This window comes from Spea bombifrons, chromosome 8 (assembly GCF_027358695.1).
Source record: "Spea bombifrons isolate aSpeBom1 chromosome 8, aSpeBom1.2.pri, whole genome shotgun sequence".
Taxonomy (NCBI): Eukaryota; Metazoa; Chordata; class Amphibia; order Anura; family Pelobatidae; genus Spea; species Spea bombifrons.
The window spans coordinates 30471751-30492256 of NC_071094.1; the positions used below are offsets into that span (position 1 = coordinate 30471751).

The window sequence follows — 20506 nt, forward strand, 5'->3', positions numbered from 1 at the left end:
GTCTTATGTGTCCAAGGAGGTGCTGGGACACGTCCTATGTGTGCAATTGGTGCCAGGGATGGCCTTTTGTGCTTGCGAACTATGATCTATGTCTGCAATTTAGGTTTTCTATGCATATATTTATTATTTATGCTTCAATGCCGAGTTTCATCTGTTATTTATTAATACCTACAAATACAGGGTTTGTTTATCTTGTTCAGTTGGTCAATAACTGCAATTGGTATCGGTACAGAGCTTAAGGGACCTGGGTGTCTACCTTTAATGCCTTATTATGAGGTGCTTTGTATGTGGCAATGACTTATATATTTATTGAAATGTACACAAGAACACTTTGAGGATCTAGTGCTGTTATTTGGAACTGTTTTAGAAAAAGAATGCTTTCATGACTTCATTTTCTCAATATATTTCTTCATTTGATTATTTCATTCAATATATCAATATTAATGCAGTCGGGTTTTCATATTTGTTGGTTTAATAAGAACATAGTCCATGAATTAGGCACATAGTGAAAAAATGTCATAAAAATAATTTTGATTAATGCTTTAAAATGCATACAAAATGGCAGCTTATCCCATTTTACACATATAAATCGGCTTCATTGTTATTAGTACCAGCTGGTGATGGCTTGCTTTTAATCCCCTCAGTTCCACCTTTTGAAGTGTCAATGAAGAGCAGTCTTGGAGTCCACAAAGACATTAATATTCTTTTGTACTCCTTGCGGAAGTTCTGATTCATAAGACCATAAATGACGGCATTGAGGCAGCTGTTAAAATACGCCATGAAATAGCTTAGCACAAACAGCCATTTTGGAATCTTAGGCGCCACTTGGAAGGGGTTAATGGCCACTGCAAGGCCAATGAAATTTAAGGGTCCCCAGCAAACCGCAAAAAGAACAAACACTACAAACATAGTCAAAAAGTTCCTTAGATCTGTTGGTGTCAGCTTTTGCCTGGAGTCTTGTCGCACCCGCTGCTTCACTTGGATAACCAGAACCCATATTCTCAGATAACAGAATGTCACCACGGCCAGAGGGACTAAGAAATGTACAACAACAACTGTAATGGTGTATGAAGAGCTTACCGTCTGGGCAAAAGTACACGAGAAGACACGTGGATCATATTGTAAAGACCCAACAAAAAAGTTTGGCACGATTGCTAGAACCGTCAGTATCCATGTTAAGCATAGATAGCAGAACGTGCTCCTCTGGTTATAAAGCTTGTCATATCTGAGGCTGTGACAAATGTAGCAGTACCTGTTGATGGCTATGGCTGTAATGTTAAAAACTGAACCAATAACACTAAGGCCCATTAAAAAGCCACTGATCTGGCAATGGATATTTCCTAGTGTCCATCCATTATGGAATATAGCAATGAGTATTACTGGATATGGGTAGACTGCCACCACCAGATCGGCAACGGACAAGCTCACCACGAATATGTTACCTGTAAAGAAAAACAGCTTGAGTTATTTATTTCAACAATGAATACATCTTTACGTGCTGCTTAGTGAAAATGATGGATGATGTTCACCGTACAAATCTAGGAAAATCTTTAGGGCCCATAATAATGCAAATGCTAAATTTAACTGTACACGGAAGGGTCATTATCAGACCCCGGAACTCTCTGGACATTGCTCGGAGACACACATGCCCTACTCCCGGTGGGATTGTCCACCAACATCAGTGGGACAGCCCACTGATGTCAGCGGGACAACTCATCAATGTCTGGTGGTCGGGAGATAATGATTGTGGTGGAGGCTGTGAATGAATTAGGATGTGGGGGGGGCATGATGATGGTACGGGCAAGCTCTACACACATGTGCTCACTCTAAACCATTACACATACATTCACAACACCAAGCACTTACTCATACATACATACATACATACATACACTCAGTATAACACCTTACACCTGCATGCACACACCCACACACACTCTTACAACATACACAGATACATTCATGCATACGTACAAAGAGCCACAGTAAACTTCACTTAAATTTACATACACACACTCTAAAGTACTATACGGTAGTTTTATTTAATGGAACAACAAACTGATCAAAGTAGCTGAAAACTTAATTCGCCAAAGAATACAATCTTAAAAAACATTTAAAGTTGTAGATGACAGCTCTCCTTTCCTGTTTCTACCTTCTTTCTTATAGACATTTTTTCAAAACATATGCCCTCTTTCACACTTACCCCATTGGTGCTACACAGGCCACGGTGTTAGTACTACTACTATAGAAGATGTTCTGCTGAAAAAGGAGCAGAAGATTTTGTGACCTCTCACCATGCTAAGACCGTATTTTACTGGGAATAATTCTCAATATAGATTGTGTGATTATTTCTCAGTGTTTTATACAATTATTTTGACCCAAACCGACATGACCTTGCAGCTTCCAAAGAACATGAGAAAAGAAAGGACCTTCAAAAGAAAAGGAACTTCAAACACAAAGGTTAATAACACACAAACAGCCCTCTGTTAAAGTAATCCATCAACACCTAATAACACCTAATATTCCCAGAACAATTTCATATACAAAGCGACTACCTGAATTTAATGATATGCAAAAAACTAAAATACTCAACCCTTGCTTGACATTGACGTGCGCATACAAGAAATAAGTAGCACCTCCAGACTTCACCAAAAATAATGTACAAACCAACTGCTTAGTACAGATAATAGGGAGAAGCTTATAAACCACTTCAAAATTAAACCACAAATGGAAGATGGCAGTGGCATTAATTGTATGTTTGCAAATGCCATAAGTTTAACTGGTAAAATATGGAAATGGGAGCTGATAATCGAAAACTATGGCTTGACTGGCATAACAAAAACATGGTGGCATGACTCGACCAATTTGGAGGGCTACATGTTGTTTATAAAAGATGGGAAACCGTCATTATAGCCTCATTTGCAGGAAGATATATATATGATGACAGTAGTGAACATGTGGATTCCTTGTGGGTTGGAATAGTCAGCGGAGGTAGAACTGCCCAGAAAATATTAGTGGGTATTTATTACAAACCACCAAACATTATGATCTTGAAGAATTACAGCTGTTAATGCAAACAGAAAAGGGTTCTCAACTAGGAAGAACTATAATTATGGGGGCTTTTAATTATGCAGAAATAGATTGGAAAAATTCAACCTATAGTTCTTCCAAGGGGAAGAGGTTGACTACCAGAAATGAATCATTCCTGGACTTGGGGATCACAAACAGTGGGGGAGGGCATTCCCTCTTGAGAAAATACATATTTCGTGGAATATGTTACTTCACTTTATAAATCGTACCTTCCAGACAACACGTGGGCATCCCTTAAGATTGGAAGAAAGTTTTCGTCTTAAAGATAGAGGCGATATTTTAGAAGTGCAAACTAACAATGTTTTATTTATATAAATTGTCAAGCTACACGATATGACTTTTTCATTTCTAATTACCGGTATAATAATATATAAACAAATATAAACAAATATTTTATTGTTTTCTGTTTTAAAATGTTTTCAGACAATACAATACTATGCTCAAGATATAAAAAATATATATATTTGTTTAATGGATCCACCATTTCAGGTGAATGGACATGACCGGATAAGGTCTATTTAAATTAAATGGCTTATGTCTGATGAAGTTACCTATAGGCTTTTTGAAATCTCGCAGGTATAGACAGGGAAGTACCTGTGAGATTCATTAGCCTTTAACTTGGAAACATTTTTGTTTTTTTGCAGAAAATACAATTGCGGGCTGCAGACTAATGCTCCAGCGAACAGATGTACAAATGGCATATTCAACTAGAACCTAATGAATGAAGTGATAAGGAAAAAGTCTGAACATGTGTGAACTCAACCAAACCGTACATTCATCATATGTGCATGTAGCCTGGAACTGACGTAGCCAGGATTTTTTTCCCCAACCAAGCCTGTAGACTTAGCATACAAAGCAAAAAAAAGATCCTGTCTGTGCTCCAGTGTTTAACTCTTTGAGGGCCAAAACATTGCTTGCTGCACTCAAAGAGTTAATGGCTGTGATAACCTTCAGCGTCCCGAGTTCATTTCCTGGACTCTGTCTTGGCACCAAGATAAAATCAGACTTCACAGCAAAATCATGACACTCACAAGATGTGTAATGTGATAGTCACATCACAACATTGACCTTTCTAGGGCTTTGTTATGTTATAATGCCAGCCTTTAACTGTTTCAGTGACCGATGGATCTGCAATGCATCACATGAAGAATTATTCTAAGAGGAAATGACATCCCCTAGATATATTCACTAAAGGCAACTAGCTCTAAGATGCAGAATCAAAGGAATATTCGGTAAACGCCAATGTAGAAAGAGCCATGAGTAGAGAATTATTCATTAACACTGCGTTGTCCATTTAAATTTCCATAGTGTTCCCTTAACAAATGCATGGAGGGAATTTACGATGCTGGAGATGTGTTCAGTCGAATATATCTCCATGCAAATGATATACTCGCCTCTGGTTAGCCCTAGCGCTGCTTCGACCGACTGTGCGAGGAAGGTTTTTCAGACCCCTGTGCCCTGTGGCACTACCACTCTTTTCACAGAGGAAGAGGGCAGCTGCAGCAACAGGGCTGCAACATCTGGGGCTGGTAGATCTTTTATTTTTTGTTTTGAAAAAAAGTTTGTTAAAAAGTATTGTAATATGCATCATTCTTTAATAAGGGTCTCCGAGACATTAATCTGTCCCTTTACATAATTAAGTTGGTGTGAAATGTTATTTACATCTACATGCTATTTGTATAGAGTGAAAAAGCTATTAGTTGAGCATATTTGTAAGAGAAAGTATGTTTCCGCTGACATGTTTTTTATACGTTGATCCTCCTGACTGGAAGACTTTGAGAAAAAATATCGGCTGTATTATGCATGTTATGTTATACGGAAGGACTTGAGTAAACTGCCCACCAACCGCTAGGATGAGATGTGACTGTGTTCCGACTTTAATATTGAACCTGATGTAAGAACGCATCTCCCATCATCTGAAATGTTCAAAGAGGGATACTTTTGTTAGAGGTGTGACTAGGTGGTAGGGCTTTACTGATATTTTTATCTCCTAACCAATTGATATTTAGAAAAAGCTGATATTTAACAAAACAATTATGCATTTATTTATCCAACTTAATTCAACACATTTTCTGTTGTTTAAATGCAGACTGTTGACACTTTAAGGGCTTTGAAACACTCATACCCATCAAGCATCCTTACCGCCTAGAAAAGAGGAACATCGGGGGATTTGGGTCCAAGTAGGGGACATCCGTCCCAAACAGGGACACTTCGGTGCTATGCAGAAGGTATAGGTAAAATGTATACCCACACATTATATTAAGTTTGTTTACATCTATTTTAGGATAGCTGTGCATTAAGTAGAGATGCTTTAGTCTGAGAGCCTCATGAGAATTCGGGCTCTGATGCCTCTTAAAGTCAAGAGATCTGTGCTGGTTTGTAAACTGGATTAGACATTGCTTGTTAGGAGTTAGCAGCTGAGATGAGCAGCTGGATTCTCTGGCAGCCAATGAGTCTGGAAGCTCCTATCTTGTTTATTACCACTGAAAGGGAGGGGGTATCTGTCAACATTTTCATTACACAAGTGATTTTATCTCGCATAAGCTAATAATGTTTGATATCACTGCTAATCAAGTAATTACTTATTTTCTACGAACTGATACTTAAAACGATGTTATCTTATGGGAGATAATATGATCCCGGTAGCTTAATATATGTAAAAAATGATCTCAGACATGGTGTCCTTAAAGGGACACTCCTTTAAATGGGGGGGGCAGTGGCTTAGCATGATCATGCATGTCTATTTATACGTGTATGTGACCGTGGATGTATAAGTGTGTGTGTGAACATGGATGTGTATCTGTAAATGTGTGTCAGCATAGATGTGTATGCGTAAGTGTGTGTGAGCATATATGTGTAAGTGGTATGAGATGGAGTGTGTGCCATAGTGTATGTTCGGGAGGCAAAAGACCAATGATAGCACACACAAGCTGTTTGGGGGAAAAGACAGCACAGATAAGCCGTTTGGGGGCACTGACAAGCTGGAGCAAAGATGGCACAGGCAGGCTGTTTGGGGCCACTGATAAGCTGCTTGGGGCAAAGGTGGCACTCACAACCTGTTTGGGGGCAAAGGAGGTCCTCACAAACTGTTTGGGGGCAAAGGAGGTCCTCAAAAACTGTTTGGGGGCAAAGGTGGGACTGTGGGACATGTTGCTTGGGGAAGTTGGGAGGTTTCTAGTTACAGCCCTGATGGGGCATTCTCTAGCTGCTGTCTTTAGTTTACTTTAATCAGGGCTGTAGTTGAATTATCAAAATGCACATTGTATTAAACCTCATTCAAAAGCAGTGTCTGCCTAGACAAGCAAAACCTTCAAATCTAGCATGTAGGTATATTCATAAAATACATGTTGATTGTATATTAGTGGTTAATATAAACATAGCTGAAATTATATTCTGTAACACAACATGGCTATAATTTGCTTCTATCTTCAATGCTGTTGTATGGTCATTGGGAACGACATTTTTTGGTTTTCTGTTTTCTCTCTTTCTTTTTTCCTTTTCTCTATTATTTAGCTGGTGCAGGTCTATTCCAAATTTCGTATCATTTTAAAGGTACTCTTCTATACACTTTAATGAATATGAAGGCTGAGTTACCTGGCAGTTTCATTTTTTGCATGAAAGCGCACAGAGGGTTACCTTCTTCTTTATGCATTCTGCATGAGACTCTGAGACCCCAGCCCCCCGAATTTGGCCAAATACAATTCCTGCTGAGACTGGACACCTGCTGGGTACTCACCTCCAGCCACCTTCAGCCACCTGCAACATTTTCAGAACCCAAGTGTCCATGCTTTGAGCAGCCATAACTGGCAAGAGTTTCAGAACACAGAGGGGGCATTATGTTGGCAGCACTGAAAGAAGGTAAGTAAGCGCAGGTTATTAAAACACTGCCCCTGTTCTTAAACATGTGTTTGTTAAGGCTGTTTGCGCATTAGTCTGTCCCTTTAACAATGCATATGCAAACATAAAACTTGGAATTTGAGTCACCCACTATTAGGAAGTGTTCTGAAGAAATGTGTGTTAATAATGAAGTGTCCGTTCATGGCTTTTGTTTTGCATATTAGATGGGTATGAAATTCTGTAAATAATAGGTGTGTTGGGAGTTATAGAGAATTTTAAAGAAAAGGTTAATACAAATCTGCAGGTTAATAATTGGTTCTTCTCCTGAGTGCCTTGCAATCACAAAGCCAAAAGATCCTGCATAAGAGACGCAAGATAAATAGCCTACAGCATACAGGTTTTTGGTTCTTCAACCTGTCTACCATACGCTGCAAAATCTTCCTGGCATTTGCTCGCTGCCACATTGGTGAATTCCAGTGTTACAACAACAAGAAAGAACTGAACCAAGGGTATATGTAACAATATGGTAGCACCACCTTTGCCTTCAAGGGTATGACATTCTTCAACTCTGTCTATTAAATGACATCTCCATGAAATAAACAGACCTAACACCCTTTATATAAATCTTCAGCCAATTTGCAGAGAAAGATTACACATTTTAACGTTTTAAGCAATAAAAAGCCACCGTTTTGTTACCGTGTTTCTTCGCATGCTATGGCTGCAGATATAAATTTCTCAAAGTGAGCAGCATCAGATGTTTATCAATAATGTATTTCTGGAAGACAGTTATAGTCCAAGTTTACTCGACAGCAAAGGATCGTAGCTTCCTGGGAAGAACTTTAAAATGAGAACCACGATCCAATTTAAAGCCCTCATCGGAGACCAGCCTGCTGAGAGTGGGTTTTAAATATCATATATTACGTAAAAACATTTAAAGCTACATTTAATCTAAAAGCACTATTAAAATGTGAAAATGTAGAGAGAAGACAGCGCTAAATGTGACCAGAAAAAAGGGAAAAAGTTTTATATAATAGCCCCACACTAGATAGATAATAAAAGACCAATAGGTGATATATAGTAAAATAATATCAGTTATATTTACCAGCCATATGTATAGAGGCAAAATAGGACTATTATAAAGAGAATAGTAACCAATAAAAGACAAAGCAGCTAGTCTTGATAAATACAGACTCAAAAAGAAAAGTGCTAAATAAAATATAAAAGTATTTTAATAAATACAGACAAAACAGATACACAATCAAATCAATATAATAAAAACACAAATGATATACAATATAATATATTAATATATATATTATATTGTATAGCATTTGAACTTTTATTATATTGATTTGATTGTGTATCTGTTTTGTCAGTATTTATTAAAATAATGTTATATTTATTTTAGCGCTGTCTTTTTGAGTCTACTATTAAAATGTATTATTAGCCTTCTCCACCTTCTGCTGATGGTTTACTTAATTTTTAAACTTCTTTCACCTTTTAAGTAATAGAGACATTTGCAGTCTAACTAGGTCAGACTAAATGAAGATAAACCTAAAAGTGTTTTACTTGTAGGCATCCTGAAAACCCCAATCAACCAGCGAAGAAGACAACCATATCAAAAAGCATTCTTCCTCCGGAAGCACAGCATAGCGATGGTTTTACACACATTTTCCATAAGTTTCACTGGGTAAGGGGTAAGCATGAAAGCTGAATTCCTACACATTTTTGACAGACTGGTCCCCTAGCATTGGAAAGCTTACTTTTGACATCCCTCTAGCACTACAAGAGTTAAAAGTGTTTCTCACTTCTATAAATTGACTGAGCACATAGCATCTAATCATGAGCACATAGAATCTAATCTTTGCATATCCCACCTCCCCCCTTTCTTCATTTCCCTAAGGACTCCAATTAACAAATCAGTAACACTGGTACCATATTAATACTCGCTGAAATGCCCAGAGGGCCTGTGATGTATCGGCGGATTAATTGCTAGAATGAGTGCATTTTAAATACACTTTGCTAAATACATATCAGCCAGAACACTTTAAAAAATAAATACAAGCTATTGCCCATAGACGTGTGGTTCATTTTTTGTGTGTCTCTTTGGGGCCACGATAGAATAACAACCTCCAGCATCCAGGCGATTGGCTGCTGCTACTCCCTTCGAACGGGAGTCTTACTGGGCATGTGCAAGAAGCATATTGTAGTATACTCTGTGCTTTCAGGAGTTAAATGAGAAAGCGGTGTGCACGAACTGCAGTAAAATACACTAGTAGCATCGCCTGTCCTCACAACCAGCCCCCCACCCAGGTAAAAAACTACCCCGACCGCTCCAAGAAAGGAGTGATAATCCCTGTGTATATAAAAGACCTGTATCCAAGAACATCTAATATAGTGCCTAATTTGGGAATTAACAGAGATTAGTCGTTATAAATACTTTGGTGGGAAGGAACATTTATATCTACATAAATAATATCAGATGTGCTCAAAATGTGGTTTTCATTTTGACCAATAAAAGAAGCTGGTTCTGCCCACAATACCGACCACAATCAAGAAGAAAGCATCACTTATTTCAAAGATGCAAGTATTCCTTAAAATAAACAGGTGTACTTCCATACCGTTCCGCTAAACTTATTCTGGATCCTTTTATAGACTGTTTCAGATGATTGGCACATCTTAATTTTCGAAAGAAAAAAATGAGAAGCTATTACTAACCAGCACACATGAGCATTTATTTAATACATATGGGGCACATTCATGAAATGTTCAGTTTTGTTATTTTAGTATAATTTGTGTTTTTATATTCTTATTTTTTTTCATTTAAGAATTTCTGTAGTATTGCTAATGCAACCTTTATCTGACATTAATTTACTGTTTTGTCTTCCAAGTACAAAGTTATGAAACATATAACACAGTCTATGTTTATAACATATAATTTAATGTCCCAATCTGATCTAATGAGGTTTATTAACTTGGAAATCAATGGTAAAGGGTTCACTAATCTGCAAGTTGTTTGTGAGAGCATGCAAGTGTATGCAAGTGTATGCAAGTTTAAATGTTGCAAGTTGTCCTTGCTGGAAGCTTTCAATACCCCCCGAGCACTACAATTAATAACAAAAACACATTTAAAAACACATTAAAAAGAGATGGGTTCCCCAGGTCCATCTCTCACCCAAATGGGCAATGATTGCCCCCCTATTCCCCATCTTGTACCTATTATATATCCTAAATATATCCCCCTTCCCCTGGGCATAGACCCAAAGCATTGATTCACTCTTACCATTGATCCTTATCTTGGTGGGATGGGGGATTAAGAGCGGTGCAAAAAAATGAACAATTAAAAAAAGAAAATCACTAAAAAGTGCAAGATGCAAACAATCCATGCCCATCCAGTGGACAAAAAATGTATGTAAAGTCCACTTCTCTACCCACTAAGCTAAAATATTTTTAGATTTTTCAGATTCCTGGGTTGCTTCTAGAATAATAATGAACACCTATCTAAAACATAATATTGGAGATTCCGTCAGGTGGCGGGCGAAGAAATACATGGCCATATAGTGTGACGTAATCCCCAATATTCTTTCAATGTTATTAGATGGGTATGGGTCTCACTTTGTTTCATATATACAGCATATTAATATATACACGTTTACTTTATCCCATGGATAGAAGCAAAATTATAAATTACCTAGCAAAATTATAAATTATTACAAAAAATTGTTTTCCCTCTTAGTGTTTATGGGTTTATGGGTAAGGTTTCAAAAGAGTCTAAAAACTGAAAACACAAAGTATAATGTGGGCAGGTAAACTAACTGAGAGGTAAATTACGGTCAAAATCTTCAGCTTGATTCTTTAAGGGGTTAATTAAAACGTTGTGCTGGCTGATTTAGTCACCTAAGAAAAAGTGCAGTAGAGCATCAAATTATCTTTCAATATTTTATTCACAAATTTGCCATTTGTAAAGAGAAAACAGCAAATTGCTCTCATTGTGACGTTTCTGGCGGTGTAATTACTTGATAAGCTTTCAATCAGTCTTTCACACACGCAGTCATTCGTCTTTGCTCTGTCTATACATATTCATAATTATTATACTTTGTAGACATAAATAGTCCCTAATTTCGTATTTGCCAAATAAGTGATTAGTAGAATGTAAAAAAAAAATCAAAATAGCGGTCCTATTTCATAAAAGAAGAGCTTACGAGTTGATGAAGGTCAGTAACGGGCCTCTATTTAGGCCTCACACAAAAAACTCTGTTGAGACCTTCTTGTCTTCCTTTCACCCCTTTCCAAACAAATTAAAAATATTTTATTGAAAATAATTAAAAACAGACATTATTATGGAATGGACTGAGTTACTTTTAGCCCTGGGAAACAGTTTATCGGTTACTCAGTGCTGTCTGCTCTGGAAGTTTCTGGTAATGTAAATATGGCAGCATGCACAAGGAGGCCAATAATACCCTAGCAGGATCAAAGCCAAGATGTCATATGATCTGACTTCTCCGATGGGGATAGCAGTGCTATGAAAAATGAGATTTAAAATAAAATAGATAAATTAATTAGTTGGTGTTTTATGAAACCGTTTCTGTTGCTGATCATAAAAATGAAAGAGCATTAAGGAATTTTTAGGTTAACACCTAATGTTGCAAATTCACTGCTATCCTCTAATTTAAAAATTATTTTAGCTAATATGGTTTTATGTAACGCTCTTTATGCTAGGGAAAGTGTGCCTCTATCAGTCTTTTTTACCCAGTTTTGTTAACTAGAAGCCCCAGTGGTCCCTGCGGTTGTCCTGTATGACACCCTTTAAAAACTGGGAATGCTACCATGAACTATGATGGTGAATCATTGCGGTGTGTTTATTAAATTTGATGTCTTAGGTGAGTCTTGAGGATTTTACTCAGAGACTTCCCTTGGCCTTCTGAAGTATAAACCCCCGTGCATTATGCATGGCCAGCTCAGCCCTTATTACAGAAGAAGCCCTGATGATTTGGCCCATCAAAGAGTAATGAGAAGGAATGTTCAACTTTCCTGCAAACTCACACTCTACTTGAATCCCAATAGCTATGCTGGCTTCTCACCGGTTTTAACTAGATTGTATTTAACATCTTGTGTGACTTATAATATAGTGCCTCAGCCAGACGAGTCACTCACCTGGGTCGACCTTTCAGAATTCATAATGATCATAGTGACATCAAATGTTTCATCCCGCCTGAACACGCGAATTAGTGAATAAACCCCAATTTATCTCTTTATGCAACATCCTTAGAGTTCTGGCGGGCAAACATGTTTATCTGTATTACAACTCTGGGTCATATTACATATTTGGATAAAGTCCACATTTAGTAGATTTCTATATTAGCTTCAGATACAAAACTTGGCAATCACAGGCCCATTATGATCATTTCATTACTAAAAAAAGACCTTTTTAGGTAGAATCCACGAAAACACATATCTGTTTTTTGTATTAAAGCTATTTTGTCTCCATGGCTTTCAACTGGACAATCATTATACCCGAGATCCAAAGTTGCCTGTGGCCAAATATAACAACCTAATTCACTTAAGACCTGTTTTTACATATAATTGGAATCAGCTTTTTGGATATTTTCTTTTAAGCTGTGTTGTGTATTATGTGAAATAGATACTCTTTAGAGTTTTCTTTATATTCCGTACAGATTTAACGAGAATCCAGAATGGCTGCTTCCAGTCTGACATACCTAAAGTCCATTTCTAATAACAAAGTATACGAGAGAGAGAGAGAGAGAGAGAGAGAGAGAGAGAGAGAGGAAGAGAGAGAGAGAGAGGGAGATCAATTCATCAACCTTTCACACAATTTCCAAATAAAATTGAAGGTACCACGAGAGAGGGAGAGAGAGAGGAAGGAGAGAGAGAGAGAGAAATGGAGAGGGAGGAAGAGAGAGGAAAAGGGGGAGGAAGAGAGAGAGAGGAAGAGAGAGATAAATTCATTTCACACAATTTCCAAATAAATTGTAAAGTACCCAGATATATCTTTCAGCCAACAGATACAATAAAAAAAGTAGCACCCCAGGAATTTTGTAAAATTTTGTGTTTCAGTGCCAGCTAGGGACTTTTAACAAAAAGAGATCTTTTCATTGTTTGTGTATATATGATGTTTACTCTACATGAATTATTATTCCTAGGTAAAACATAGATTGCTTTGCATTAAACATTAAAACAGTCCTGAAGAATCTGATATGATAATTGCCTTAAAAGCTTTGGTTGATCTAGTTCCATTCCCTGATGTTGTTATTAACTCCATATTTAAAAGAACCAAGTAAAGCTGTTCCTTGCAATCAATTTGCACGTCATAACAAGTGACGTTATGACATAGGGTGAGACTATATTGGCAAATGCCCTCAAAATAATTTACTGTGCCTGAAACTAAGAGTTAATTTCCTTTTTGTCTGGGAGTTATATCACAGAGCGGTACTTTAAGTAAATTAGCTTTTTAGTAGTACATGAGAATAACTGAGAATGTTACCCAGGTTTAATTCCCTATAGTAAATGTTATAGCTTTTATATTAATAAAAAAAAATGTATTGGTTCAATACGAAAGTGCCGTTTAAGCCTTTGATTTGATCGACTGGATTAACAGAACTTTTGGAGTGGACGTGTTTGCTTCCCTAAAGCTTGCCTCATTGAAAACTTTCATCTTAACTTGATCCGTATAATATTTTCTGGACACTCAATGGTTTTTGAATCTGCGGTAGGCCATGGGTGGTGTATCGCCCTATCGATAGTATTCACCTTACCCTCGCTTATCCCATAAATCACAGCAGATATGATACAAAAATATACTGTATGTTACATATGTTTTATCCTTTTATTTATTTTAATATTTTTTGTATGGCTTATAAACACCTTTAAATGCTATTGAACAGAAAATAAAATGATTAAGGAAAAAAGGCAGAATAGGGTTAATGGTATGTATCATTTTACTTCTACTTCATTAAAAAAAAACAAGTGGCAATATTCATGTTCACTAAGCCTTCAAACATGACCTCTAGTAGAACCGATTTTGCTCCTGAAACCGCATACTGAAAGATTGGACCTTTTCATTTGCAAGAAAAAAGGAGAGTGGTTAACTTATTTTTAACCCCGTTTCATAGTTTTGTCACATTCTGCGCTATTTAAGTTTTCAGCAGTGTTTTAGGTATTTCCATCCGGAGTCTGTGGTTTGCAAGGCTGGGATGAAAACGTTCACATATAGCTAATTAGAGAAGACGAGTCAGAGTTTTTAAAGTCTGCAGTGAACTTCCCCGTTTGCACAAAAGAACAGTTTTTATAAAAGTTGGTAAGTGGTAAGAAAATGTCTGACTATAGAGGTTTTTTCGTCGAGTTACAGAAGGTTCAGCACCCTATTGCTGGGATGATGTAAACTCCCAACAGATAATGGCTGGTTATATTAAATTCTCCAAGCGTGGGACCATCTTTAATTGTTTTCTTTGAACGTGTGTGTAACCGGGAAAAGCAATTTTAAAGAGGTTTTATCGCAGCGTTCTTACACGGCCAAAGGTTTCAAATACAAGTGACCAAAATCTCGAATCCACCGGAATAAAGAGAAGCCCAGAGAAGTGTCCTTCCCTCATGGGAATCCCCCAGGCTTCTTTGTATTAAATGTTATTAAATCATTAAGTCACCAGTGAGCAGATTCAGATATTCATTCGGACTTCAAATCACTTTGGCGTTAGTGATTTCCCTTAAACTAATTGGAATGGCAATGTTTCACCGCAGTCTCAGAGCGGCACTTTGGGGATGCACAATCACACACACACACATCAGATTTACGTGACCTCACCATCATGCATCAGAAAGCTGGGAAATTAGAATCTCTTGTTCTATGTGTAAAAAGAACGAGTAAAATATATTTGTAAATGTCTGATTTCATCTATAATTTGAGCACATTCATTGATTTTAAATTGTTAAACGTTGCAAAAAAATATTGTATAGAAATGCCACTTGTGTAAATAGCCTACTGTCCTCTAATATTTTGTTTCCACATAGAATAATTAATTTATAGTTTATCCATTGGGGAGTAATGTAAACATTTTGAGCTCCATATGGTCTGTTCATAATTCTTTTTATTTGATGAATCTAATTATTTTTGCCATACATGATATGTGTGTATTTGTACTCTAAGGGGAAGTAGAGATTCAAATGTCAAACTTTTCATTTACATAGAAAGGCCAAAAGTGCTTAAATTAAGCCAACTGCATTGGGAACCTTGCTCCCTGAGAAGTCTTGCCTGTATCAAATAGCTTGTTTTGTCTATAAACAGCATTGTAATGTATAAAAATTAGAACGTGGGTGCTGGCTTCTTCATTTTTTAATCCTGTCTATAAGACTTCACAATTGCAATCTGATTTCTCACTTAAAAAAAAAAACAAGCAATAACTAATTGTATTTTTATCACCAATTTTAGCCCCTCTTTGCCAAAAAATCATCTAAGCATATTTGAAAAGCATCTATCGAATTTGATAGCACGGCATCTGTTATTGGGGTATTCCATAAACCCCCCTCCGAAAATGCAGGTACCCCAAATCTGTGTCTTTAGAACCTCTAGTAATCGGGGAAACGTAATTGGGGAACACTCTGTACCAGGGGAATGGACCCCTTGTGCCCGTGCCCCCCCAAAGCAGAGCCCCTTCCAAGGCCAGGGATCATAGTCTGTAGGAAGCAGGCTGGCCCTCGGGCCTGAAAAACAAAGTAGAAATAATCATGTTTCTTAATAACAGACGCTTTGTAAAAATAAAAATGACATTTATTTATGTAAAACGCAGACTAAATAATTCCAATGAGTCCCAATACCATCTCAGTTCTTGTTGCTTTTGTTTATTTACAACGTTTGATGGAATGTGATGAGCAATCAGATTATCTAACTCAGTATACAAAACACTGTCTGTTATACATAACAAGTTCCTCTCTCTCTTACTTATAATTATCAAAAAACAAATCTTTATCATAAGACTATCTACTGCCGCACACTTAGCCTTGGGCTGCGGAGGGACACAGCGCAATTATTATCAGGAGCATCTATGTATGATTTCATAAAGTAAAATCGCAAACCCGATACAATGTGGTGATACAGTTCAGTACTCACAATGCTCTCTGGAAGGCTTTAGAAACACAACTCATTTTCCATTTTTCCCATTTCCATTTCCAAACACTAAGGTGACAATTTAGTATCCCTGACAGTATTTAAATATCCATTCTTCAGAAACAGAAAACACATTTACCTGAGGTAGAAACTGCAGCCTTGCAGTGGCAGCTGCCATCCTCTTCCATGTTCTCACTATTAGATCTCCAACTAATCAACAGGAGCACTTTCCTCATAGAGGCACACAGAGCCGACCGCAGAGATCCCCCAAGCTAGCGCTAGAGCTGACTGGAGGGAATTATAGTACATGCATGGAGACATGTTTGCCCGAACACATCACCTGCATGGAAAATAGCCTTGGGCACAGTAATGGGACATCACAAAAAATGGAAAGGGACAACGCTGCTATCATATGCAGTAAAGTACATATAATGGCTGAAGTGTCCAAGATCAATTAACCCCTTAAGGACAATGGGCGGTCCCTAAAGCCATTGAAAACAATGCATTTTGAGCCCGTACATGTACGGGCTTTGTCATTAAGGGGTTAATTTACATAAGAAAACCTTTTTAATGAAAATCACATCACACCTCCTTATAGATCTATACTGAATCCAATTAATTATGCAGTTCTATGAACACAGTAGTTTAAACTGAATTTTAAGAATTTAGATTCCCAGTTTAAGATCTAGTTAAGTTTTTCATCCAAGGCCACATGCTGCTTCTACTTTTTCAGCAACAAAGAAAGTAGAACAAACGCTTTAAATAATATTAATCACTGAACTTAGCCTTTTAAGAACACAAGATGACCACGTTAAGGACACTGAGCGGCATTATTGTATAGAACGCTTCCTTTCCAGTGATTATTATCTAAGCAAATGTCAGAAATGTCAACAATCTACAACAATGTATGCAACACAAAACATTTACATGTTATGTATAGTCAACTACTATAAAAGAATGAGCTATAAATAAACCACACCACAAATGTCAAACACATCAAACTAATCTAATATTTTTTCACTTATTTGAAAATTGTTTCCCAGCACTTGTACACTTCACCTCTCAGTGACACAGTGGCACTGAAGCATAAATCCCAATGGGTCTATTTAGTTCTGCAGTTGCTTCCCTTTAGTATCAAAACTCTCTGGCACTTCCTTTGTTTTGTCTCTAGCTTTATCCAACTCTTGTTACCAGCTAAATGTCAGTACAGAAAGACACAGTACTGGTACTGGCCAATGCCCCATAATGCTTATCAAAGCAAGGAGTAGAAATCAGCATTCAACATCCAGTTATGTAGATCGACAGAAGTAGGCACCAACATTGCTCATGGTGGACATTTACTGGGGTACATTGGGGACAATTTAATGATGGGTTTTATGGACCTTCACAAACCTTGTCACAGGCACTAATATCCTTGTATGGATCCCTCAAGATTACTGTTCTATCGGCAGCGCAAAGAAAACGGTTGACAAGAACAAATGTCACTGAAGACTTACAGTTACAGAGCTCAGCAGCCCGTAAGCCGCCATACTAAACACAGCTGCATGTACGTGGTTGGCATTCTGGATTGAGTCTGCCAACTACAAACTTTATTGACGCTTCATTGATTTCTACACACAGTACATTTCTGATTCAGATCCAAATTCAAATGTCAGAAAAACTATTACTTATTTATGAGATCATACATGTTTCATTTTTGTATATTACATGGTAAACAATGGTGATGAAAGGTCTCTAGGTTCCACAATCCAACAGTCTATAACTTTTAGGTTTAGAACTGAAGATTGATCACACGGCATATCAAAATTCACGATCTTAACTTCACAGTTATAATGTGTTTTAAGCGCCTTTTGTCCGGTGGCAAATTCTGGCCTAGAGGGAACAGTTTAGCCCACTTCCAACTCCCAAATAATGCAAGGCTATTTGGGGCTAGAACAGGCTCATCACATGGCTAGCCATGCTCGTCACGCAGTTAGCCCTGCCCACATACATGGCTACCTCTGCCCCATTGCGAAGCTCTATGTAGCCTGACCTGGGAAGTTCCCAGCTATTTATATATACTAAAGCTCCATAAATTAACCCTACAGAGTAAGTACCGGTAATTATACTATTGCTCTGATGGCTGTCGAAGCACAAAAATAATAACTTTAAATAAATAGATGCTTATATCTCAGACAAAAGCAGTGCTTGCAATTAGTGCATATATATTCCATCTTCAGTAGTAGCTCAGAAAAAGCGTCCTACAGCTTTAAAGGTAACAATAATGTGTACAGAAGCAGCAGACTAGCAATAGCTTTAAAAAGTATAAATTTATTATAAATGTTGAAGGTAGGGCTAACACAGAACTGCTATCCCAGTTTTGGGGCAAAAAAAGATCTATCTTCTGCTTCCCACTAGAAGCAGTATGGTCACGGAATGAACTCAGTTATTGAACTTTTGTTTTAGGGACAGAAACATTTCTATTTTTCACACTCTTCTATCTTATGTTCTACATAATTACCTGCGCAGGTATTATTTAGAATAACATGTAAATGGCCATGTTCAATAACGTTCAATAGAATTCAAGCTCTCCAGGTTAGTGCATTTAGTGCATCTCCTCCCTAACCTTCCTCAGCTTTATATTAGCATATATTATATATTAGCATCAAGTGAGTAAATTAACCATTAACATAGAAAATGTGTACCACAGGATAACATTAAATTGTTTCTGCCCTGTAAGAAATTTCTCCTTTAAAGTATCTAGAGAGCTTTGAATAATCTGTTACGAGTAGGAATGTAATAAATGGTCATAGTCCCCATTCCCAACATTGAAAACCAACGAGAAAGCTGAACAAACACTGACTAAGGAACAATGTAAAACAGAGTGCATGCTTTTAGTATAATGCATAAAATTATAACCCGATATTAAGCTCATATAGTAATTAAGGAAACCAAAAATATTTGGAAGTGTTCGTAATACATACAAGATCATTGTTATGTCACGTAAAAAATATCATCTTAAAAGTATAAATCAGCATGCTTTCAATGCTAAGGGATCTTACTTAATTATGATGTTAATCCAGTTGAGATCTAGAAAGTACACAGAAACATAGAATAGAAACATAGAATTTAATGGAAGGTAAGAACTTTTTGGCCAATCTAGTCTACCCATTTATCTTTAGCAAGCAAAGAGTTAAAATCGTATAGCCTTATTTTTAAGTAACATCTGAACCAAAAACTCAAAGGGAGCTGGTTTGCTTTTCATCTAAATCACAAGTTTAGAATTCAAGTGTGGTTATTGGTAGCTGTAAAAGTGACCATTACTCTGTATATGCCCCATGCAATGTTGAGTTCAATATTATATTATAAAATCATATTAATATACAGATGTTCCTAAAAAGCATAATATTCTGTACCAAAAGCACAAAAATACATTTTGTATGCAGTCAATAGTTTAATGTCATTGTCTTTTCATTGTCTCTGATTAGCCAAAAAAATGAGAATGTTTTCATCCTGGAATTTTCAGAAAAGACCCATATATTCAGAAATGTTTTAGAAAACAATAAGAAAAAAATATATTTTGCTTTTATAGAAACAAAAGAAAAAAATATCTGTACATATAATCCCTTTGTCACAAAGATACCATTATGTATTTATTTTAATTTCTGTACATTTTGTATATTATTGCGATATGTTTTGAGTATCTAGGCTTCCTCAAGTGTTTTAGAGAATGGTGAGAATACTGAATTAGTGGATCAGGAAGACCAGATTGTTATTTAAATTTATGTTGAGATTAAACTCTTAATATGAATGGGCTGCAAGTCTAGCAGGATAGATGAGAAGAGGGTGGTAGGGTTCTTGTTAATGAAGGTGCTGTCAGGTGAAGCTCAGAATTACACACACAGACACACACATACACACACACACACGTGCAGTGACCTAGACTTCCAGCATGCACATGGCTTTTATACCCACCAGCGTTCTGGAGCTTCTTGTTCCTCAGAACTGACAGAATGACCAGTACGTTGCCTAGAATGTCCACAACGATGGTGAAGATCAGGACAACAGCAAGAGCAGTAGTCAGTCCAGGAGAAGCACCTTCATCTCCCCCTATGCCATCAGCACCAGGTGGCAAGCAATCCATGCAGGTCCTGTTCACCTCCATCATCTCTGCCAAAGGGGAAATCAGGACAGGAGTGTGCCCACAGGACAACACTGAATATCTTGAGTGGGTGCCTTGCTCCGCATTACAGGGGGTGGGGCAGGTCTGGTGGACCACTTGCAGTTGCCCCCACACGAGCCACTTGATGCAACCCCTGTGGTTGCAGCACCTTCATCAGAGTAGAAATAGGCAGAGATGGGAAGGTGTTAAACCAAACCCCCTTCTTTGACTTTTTGGCAGCTTCTTAACCCATGCCATGCCAGAAGGGACAGAGCACATGATCAGTAGTCCAGAGATGAATAGCAGAGACACCAGCTTTG

The 20506-nt window shown here is 37.4% G+C and overlaps 1 protein-coding gene across 1 annotated transcript; it reads right to left on the reverse strand.

Annotated features, from left to right (window-relative positions):
- Positions 1-503: 503 nt before the first annotated feature.
- GPR50 (G protein-coupled receptor 50) lies at positions 504-20192 on the reverse strand. The gene is made up of 2 exons (XM_053473562.1): positions 20000-20192; positions 504-1442 (listed from the first exon to the last, which is right to left on the reverse strand). The coding sequence occupies exons 1-2, from the start codon at positions 20190-20192 to the stop codon at positions 577-579; spliced, it is 1059 nt and encodes a 352-aa protein (XP_053329537.1). The 3' UTR covers positions 504-576.
- Between the last annotated feature and the right edge of the window lie 314 nt (positions 20193-20506).